At 46.4% G+C, this 8,714-nt stretch overlaps 1 protein-coding gene across 1 annotated transcript; it reads left to right on the top strand.

The window, feature by feature from the left end:
* The first annotated feature begins 7,003 nt into the window (after window positions 1-7,003).
* LOC128830361 (claw keratin-like) lies at window positions 7,004-7,552 on the top strand. Its single transcript, XM_054016181.1, has one exon. The coding sequence runs from the start codon at window positions 7,004-7,006 to the stop codon at window positions 7,550-7,552; it is 549 nt and encodes a 182-aa protein (XP_053872156.1).
* Window positions 7,553-8,714: the final 1,162 nt, after the last annotated feature.

The following is an 8,714-nucleotide window of genomic DNA, read 5'->3' as shown; positions in this document are numbered from 1 at the left end:
TGCCAGGAGGGTGGAAGTGTGCACCTCAGCCTCCCTCGGCAGGTGTAGGGAAAGGTGGGCAGTGTGCAGTCCCAGCCACGGAGCGCGGGAGGGCGGGTGGCGAGCGGACCCAGCCTCCCCAGCCCTGGCACACAGGAAGGCGGGTGGGGAGCAGCCCCAGCCCCAAAGCACTGGAGGGCTGGACTTGGAGCTGGGAGAACTGGAGCAGCAACTGTACGTTTGGAGTGTCGCGGAAGATGGCGGGGTCACGCTTGTCTGTTTAGGGAGGGAAAACCTCCCACTACCTATGCAACCCGCCACCCGTGCTCAAAACTCAAAGCCAATGGGAAACATCAGATACTGCATCTCCACCCATGAGCAGCCAAGAGAACTGTGTCTTGTGAGAGACTTCAGCTAATGAAGAAAAGGAAGAAGCACAACGCTGACGGTTAAGGATATCTTCTTCAACCATCAGAGAGCTGTGGGATGAGACTGGATTCATTGGAAGTTTGACCAACCTAGTGCATTCTGCAAGACCCGTCTCCCACACCAAGCTTTTCAGCCACAATTAGAATGAAAATACACCCCCACCAGGATTTCTTCTAGCCCGAGCAGCACTAAATGCTTCCCTCAGTTGTAAGCCCAGAACGTCATTGCAGTCTGTGGAGCTGTACTGATGTCGAGTGGCTCAGTATCTGTCTCTTGAGCTTTGTAAAGGAATGGTTACTAAGAAAGGGAAATGCAAAGCTTTACTGAATGAAAATCAAACAGCCCCAAATTCGGAGGCTGGGAATCATCCGCTGACTATTGACATAACCTCAGAAACCTTAACATGGATTTGTTTAATCCAGCGTTTCGCAAAGGAGGCCACCAGTGGATTTTTTTGCAGCTATGTCAGCCTCAAGAGCATGGGTGGGATTGTGGGGGTGCAAAGCAGCAGCCCCTCCTGGCAGCGCCCACCTGTTCCTGCTGAGTAGCTGTTACCAAAGGCCGTGAGATGCGCCGCACTGGTGTTTGTAGTGGAATTGCCAGCAGGGGTCGGGGTCTTGCACCTCACAGCTTCCTCGGGGGCTCCGGGCAGCACCTCTGGAGACATGTGGGGCCAATGGGCACAGCACGTGCTGCAGATCATGTCAGTGGACGTGGCTGCATCATTTGATTGTTGGGCTGCTCCCCTGCTCCCACCTGGATGGGACACGGGGAGCCTGGGACTCTGCAGGCACCGGTGAGTTCCCAGTCCACCACCCCCAGGACAGGATCTCGGTGAAGGCCACTGAAAAAATTGTTGTGAGAACCCTTGAATCCTAATCCATAATTTGGGAGCAGCTAATCCCACAGAAAAATTCTGCTATTAAAATAATAGAACCCTGGGCACACACACAACTTTACTGAGGCTGCAGTGCTTTGAAGTCCTTGGATTTGCGGAAGCCTCTGATCATCGAGCATAATATCACTATGAGATCTGGCTTATGTGGAGGTGAACAAGCACCTTGAGGTGAAGGTTACACAGGGAGCAAGTGGCAGAGTCAGCAATAAAACCAATCGTAGTGATTATCACCCCAGGCTCATCACTGCTGCTGAACTGCACTAATTTAGGACTGAATATTGCACAGACACTCTGTGATTCTAAAGAGTGGAAAGGGTTTGGGGTTTTTTCAATTTTTTTCTCGTATCGAGGTGCAGGCCTTGGTTTCTTCTTTGTTTAGAAGGTAATCCCTGGATTTTCAGAGCAAGACATGCATTAGGGATATTAGAGCCTATTAATTTTAGTTGGAACTTGAGCATTCATATCCCGTAGGGAGCACTGAAAAATCTCACCCCCAATTTTTAATTAGGATTCATTAAGAAACTCCCCAAGTTCCCCCTATAAAGGACTAATTCATTGTTGTTCTGGTTTCCTGTGAAGCACCTGGTGACTCACACTCATTGAGACAGGATACTGCATTAGATGGGCCACTCGTCTCCTGCACCATGGCTAGTGCTACCTTCTCATAGGAAGAAGTAATTCTAGGTGCAGATCCTGATCTGGTGTAAGTTAATATAGCTCCATTGAGGTCAGTGGAACACCGCAGATTTGCACGAGGGGAGGAGATGGGGGTTTGTGTTTTCTTTTGATTTAAAAAAACAGTTTTGTTTGTTCAGAGGTTTCTGGCTGGTTTGTGGGGGCAGAAGCTGCACCTTGTTACATTCCCACTGAAGCAAACCGGAGCTTTTCATGCTCAACATTTCTTGATAATAGACCACAAACTTTCCTGACTTGTGCACCACCACTGGGAGTATCCAAAGCTGGAGGATACTTTGGCCAAGAGATGTGAAACCCTCTGGTGATATAAAGAGATAATGAATGAGCAATTAAACCAGAAGACCAAGAGTATGAGGTAGTATATATTTCAATGTGAAATAAAGTGGAGTCAAAAATTGCAGAATAGTAAAACAAAGAAAAAGGAAAAAGAAGTAGAGAAGCAACACTACATCTCCACGGTTTCATGAAGGGCCATATCCTATCCCCAGCTCCAAAGTGGTGTATTTCTCACACAGTTCTCTTACTTCTTTATTGCAGTTGTAGAGTTTGAGAATCAAGTCTCTCTGCCACCATTTTTAATTACATTCTGGTCACACCCTAGCTGTGCTGCAGCAATGCGGGGGTTCGGACACGTGCTCTGGCGGTTCCCACACGCCCTCGGGCTCTACGTGGCAGGACCCTTCCACGTTGGCTTTGAGCACAGGTGGCAGATTGCATAGGCAGGGGGAGGTTTTGCCTCCCCAAACAGACAAGGGTGACCCCGCCCCCTTCCACGACACTCCCTACGTACAATTGCTGCTCCAGTCCTCCCAGCTCCAAGTCCAGCCCTCCAGTGCTCTGGAGTGGGGGCTGCTCCCCACCCACCTTCCTGCACTCCGGGGCTGGGGAGGCTGGGGCCGCTCCCCACCCACCCTTCCGCACTCAAGGGCTGGGGCAGCTCGCCACATGGCCTCCCGCACTCCGTGGCTGGGACAGTGCGCTGCCCACCTTTCCCTCCCTTGGCTGGGGAGGCAGAGGCCGCGCACCTCCTCCCTCCCGGCACTCCTTTGGGTCTGGGGGGCTAGCCACGGAACTGGGTCGGTGGCCACAGTGGTGGGGGGCAGCTCTCGGCTTGGGGAGCTGGGAATTGGCTCCTGCAGGGCCTCGGGCGAAAGTGGAGGGCCCTTGGTGGAAGGGGCAGGCCAAGGGGTAGCCTCTCCCAGTCAGAGGTTCACACATCCCTCCTGGCTGTGAGCACCAGCGGTTGAGGTGCCAAGTATGGACAGAGAGAGGAACTCCCAATAGAGAGATGCATCCCAATAAGGTTTCTCTAACCCGGGCTAGATAGAGTGCATTCTTTCAATTGGAAGTTCATGGAACTGTTCCCTTTTACACTGGTTCAGTGTCTACCCTTACACTTCAAAATATATATAACAGGGAAATGAAAGGTATATGGAATGAAAATCAAAGAGCGCCAATTTCAAAGACTAGGAATCGCAAACTGAGCACTGGAATGACATCTGTGACCTTGACATGCATTTTTAAAGTAAATCTAATCTTCTGTGTTGGAACATCTAATCCCAGAAATAGGTTAATACTACTTTAGTAATTCATCTCTTGGGCTACATAACACTTGATGAGTGTTTGTGAAGTGCTTTGAAATGCTTAGATTGGAGGAAGCCTCAGAAAATCCACCCTGAAAGTCACAATTATACCTGTTTGCCACAGAGGTAAATGCAGACACATTAAGGTGAAGGTCAGACAGGGAGCTAGTGGCAGAGTCAGAAATATACCCCAATTTAATATTTAAAATGTTCCTGAAACCTTGGAAAATTGACAGACTTGTAATTCCTTTGGAGAACTATTATCCTCAAGTATAAAAAAGCCACAGTTCAAGTAGATCACAAAATTAGCCACTTTTTTATTCTTGACGCTGAGATCCAAGGATGCAAAAACATTTTAACCAGACTTGTTACTAACCTTGTCTTGTAACACCGTGTAACACGGATCACCCTAGACCTCAGCCTGTGGTCAGAAGTATTGGGTTGTATTTCTGTTTCTGCAACTGACCCCCATATGACCTTCACCTCAACATGCCTCTTTTTTTAGACCTATCAAACGTAAAGAGTAAGGATGTTAAGACTGGAAGTTCTTCATTGTCCTTAGACCTCAAGATTTCAAAGCCCCTCAAAAACACTCGCTGGTGTTTGACACATGCTAAAGGTTGTAGTCAATACATTGTTGTGACGATTAGACGCCTCTGCACTGAGTCGTATAGTCACTTTCAACAAAATGGAGGCCAAGGTCTCTCGTGTCATTCCCTTCATCGGGTCATGATTTAAGGCCACACAATTTGGGGCTATTTCATTTTCATTCATATGTAGTTTTGAATTTGGTATTTCCTAAAAACCGTGCAGGGTAGAACAGCCCAGTCCAATTGCTAGTAGCTTCAAGGAGCTGACCGATAAGCAGTGCCCTAGCTCTGAAGTGGTGTTTAGACCCTCCCCGGTTCTTGTGACCCTCCCAGAACCAATTTTCCACAATTTCCCTCCTCAGAGCCAAGTGGGACCATAAGAGCCCCTGTGATCAGAGCCGGTTTTGGGGGTTTATTGGATTTTTGACGGATTTTTTCATTGCAAAGTGAAGGTGCTCTCTTGGTGTACATCAGCTTGGTTGCTTCACCTTCAAAGAGGCGGAGGACCTTAAAATCAAAGCAAGACCCTTCTGCCCTCTTCCCTGCATATGTAACCCACTCTTGGGGATATTTTTCACATGTTACACAACATTCTGGTGCAGGCAGGCATGTTTTCTGCAAGATGCCCTATGGCTGGTCACACATTATGTCAAATCTCATCCCCCAGCCATCTCCTCCATCACCAAGAATCTCACATTTTCCTCTCTCCTGGGTTTCTTGCTGGGCTCAGTCAGCTGCATTGTCTTGCAAGATCTCAGTTCCTTGACTGCTCATGGATGGAGAGATGGTTTCTGGTAGAGCAGAGCTACCAAGACTTAATTTAAAATCTTTTTGTAAAAGCGCACTGCTTCCTTTCTCTCTCTGCCATCCCTCCCCTCGACCCATGAGCAAATCTGCTCTAGGCAGCCCTTTGAGACAGCATTGGTGACCCAAGGGGAGGTCCAATGTTAGGTCAAGTTTTACTCACCAAAGGTAAGATTCACTCCTGTGCAGACGGCCATCACAAAGGCCCATACTCCACTTAAGTCCCTGCTAAGACCGAGTTTGAAAGTTTAAAATGGGACTAACATTGTACACAGGCATTATACTATCCCCCTGCCAAAAGGTGAATTTCAGTTTTGACAGGAAACATACTGGAGGCAATGAATGATTCCCATTGATTTCAAAGGGAATTGGATCTGACCTGCTGGGAATGTAAGTAGTTAGAATGGAGAAAAATGATTCCCTGCTGCCTACCATGTTTAGAATAAACTGCCTCATGCCCCTAATCATGACCAGCAGGGCTTGAAAGGACCAAACTGGATTCCTTAAATGACACCCACCTGTTCTACTGATGCTTCTCAGGTTCACCTTGACAGTCATTCTCATTGCAGAACCTGTAAAGTCAGTAAAATGACAAAAAGAAATGCAGTTGGCCTGTACAATTTTAGGATGAAAGACAGCTGAAGAGTGCAACGTGCATTTCACGCCCAGTGAGGAAAACAGCTCCATCTAAAGAAGAATTTAGCAAGGCAATCAAGTTTGTTTGGTAACTAATTAGGACCTCCTCCACAAACAGCGTCGCAGATCCTCCAGGCTGTCCTAGGAACTGTATAAAAGTGCTCTCGACTCTGCACTCTTCTAAACACTTCTCCGGACTTCATCTCCTTAGTGAACTTGGTAAGTCCAATTCAACTCCCTCTCTTTGTAACCCCAGAGATTTCACAGTCGGGCCACTTTTCATTTCAGGTGAAATCTTGCATGTACTCGCTGTGATTTTTACTTATTTATTAATTACATTTATGCTTATATATATATATATAATATTATAGATATATCAATTTATAATATTAATTATACAATTACTTTTATATTATTTATTTATTTGTATCTATAGTGTGTCATTATTAAGTGACAGAAGCTGGCAGATTTATGATTTGAAGCTAAAGGAGGGATTTTAAGAACAACATACACAATTGTGAAACGTATTTCCCATTAATTAGAGAAAGAATTAGGGCATTTAAATTTTAAAAAGTCCCTTAGCCACCTTTCACTTAGCTGGTTTAGGAAGAAACTTTCCAAGGTTAGTCCACAAAGGGCCACTTCAGTGCTCATCTATTTTATTCTAAAGCAGCTGTTACTCCTCACTATTGGAGACATGAGAATGGATGAAGCTGAGAAGCGCTGTGCTCCAGTCACGCAATTCCTATGTTCTCCTGAGCAGAAATAACCATTGAAGGTGCTTCTCCTCCGATGGTGTAATTTCATGTCGCACCATGGAAGTCAATGAACCTGAACCCATTTTTTCCCAGCTGAGGAGTTTGGCTTTAGTGATTTGTTAGGAGAAAAGCAAAGTTTCTGTTTATTCATCAGCAAGTTTCGGTGACTCCCAAGGTTAAGAAAACGAAAGAGTCACAGTGTGGTAGCAGACTCAACTGGTTTGCATGCAGAGGTTAAATCCTCAAACAAAAGGAAGTGATTACCATGATCCCAGCCATATTCTCTTTGAGAAATGTCTAAAATGGTCCCAGAATCCCAGGTGTCCATATGGAAATAGTTACACTTATTCTAGTCGGTGTTTTTCAGACAAAGTCATTGAGAGGGGATCAAGGGGCCGGTTGGGAGGGAAGTTTACTGCGAGCGGAGAAGAGGTGTAGAAAGAGAAAATAGTGACAACTACATGACCACACAAAAAGAGACTAAGTCCACTTCTTCTCTCTCTTTCGGGCCCCATGCAGGCCTCAATACAATTGTAACCGAGCTTTGAAGCCTTTCTTCCACCAGGCCTTGTACCTTCTCTTATCTCTAGTCCCTGTTGTGTGTTTCAGGTTTACCTCCATCCCAGAAAGATGACTTTCTCCAGCCTGTGCTATCCAGAATGTGGGGTGGCCCGGCCTAGTCCAGTTTCCGGGAGCTGCAACGAGCCGTGCGTTAGGCAGTGCCCTGACTCCGAAGTGGTGATCAGACCCTCACCGGTTGTCGTGACCCTCCCCGGACCAATTCTCAGCAATTTCCCTCAGCAAAGCGAAGTAGCAGCTGTAGGAGCACCTGTGGTCGGAGCCGGTTTCGGAGGCTCCAATGGTTTGGGGGGATTTTACGGCTATGGAGGCCATTACGGAGGATTGTACGGTTTAGGGGGATACGGTGGTTACGGCGGCCGTTACGGATATGGGGGATTATTGGGCAATGGGGGATACTATGGTTACCCAGGCCTTTATGGTTATGGGGGATTATGGGGAAATGGGGGACACTGCGGTTACCCTGGCCTTTACGGTTATGGAAGATTATGGGGATATGGGGGACACTGTGGCTACCCGGGCCTTTATGGTTATGGGGGATTAAGTGGTTCCGGGGTATCTAACCATAGGTACCTCAGTGGAAGCAGTGGGCCATGTTAAACTCACCAGGAATATTCATGGAAAAAGGAAGAACCAGGAAATGAACAGCAAGATACAGATTCACCCTTGATCTTTTGGACATGGCTTTCAGAAGTGCTGTGCAAACACTGCTCCAGTTGAACTTGGTGGGAGCTGTGTGTGCGCAGCACCTTGGTCTGATAGCCATGCTGCATTTCTAATGTTACGCTTTATGAATCTTTCTGCCAAGGCTTTCCCAACCAAGTGCTGATTCTCTTTTTCTCTTGAGGACTCATTCTGAACTACACACAGGCTGTTTACATTGACCCTGCAGTGTGAAGGAAACAGAGGCCTTAAGATAGGCATCACTCTAAGTCCCTCTCAAGGAGAATTAGGCCCTACATGTTCTATCCTTTCTATCAATACGTACCTTTAGCAACTCACTTTAACCTTTGCTACTTCACATGTCTAATGGAGAAGTTGTGTAGTCTCTACTTCTATATTCCTTTGTCTCATTTCACACCTGACTGGGGTTAAAAAAAAAGAACATAAAATGGTTTCAAAAGGGGACTTGTTTGTCAACCTCTGGAGCTGCAACAAAGCACAAAGAACATCTTGAGTGAAATACATCCCATTGACGCAGGGGATGGGTTAGAGCCCTTCTTGAAACACTGGAAATACATTTTTTTCCGCTGTGTAGTATTTCTTCCTGCAACTGTGTTCTGCCAATTTCATTTGCATTAAAAACTCTGCTGCATCAAAATATCAGTCTTCTGGTTCTCTTTGTTTCTTTGTCCTTTTTTAAAAATTGCACTGGACAAAATTCCTCCCTGTGGAGCCAGCAGCACCGGGAACTTTTCAAGTTGCACCTTCCAAAGCCCTGCTGTGATAGGATAATCCGGCTCTTACATTGGTTGACAGCATTCTGCAGGCCCTGAGTACCCAGGTGGAATTCCTCCTTGCATTACATGGTTTAGCAAATAGTCTTTTCCTGTAAAGGCTAGACAGATTTTCATTTTAAGAATGTACGTTTTTCTTTGGTTTCAAGAAGACCAATTGCATGGTTCACAGTAAGCATCTGTGTGAGACTTTAAGTGACCAGGTTTGCGTAAGGAAAAGAAAAGTGGCCACCATGTACCTTATGTTTACTGCCGTACCTGCTGTGTGTTTTAGGTTTATCTCCATGGCAGAAAGATGTCTTGCT

This window comes from Malaclemys terrapin, chromosome 1 (genome assembly GCF_027887155.1).
Source record: "Malaclemys terrapin pileata isolate rMalTer1 chromosome 1, rMalTer1.hap1, whole genome shotgun sequence".
Classification (NCBI taxonomy): Eukaryota; Metazoa; Chordata; order Testudines; family Emydidae; genus Malaclemys; species Malaclemys terrapin.
Note: the sequence above shows the minus strand (reverse complement) of the source record. Positions and strands in the feature narration are given on the sequence as shown.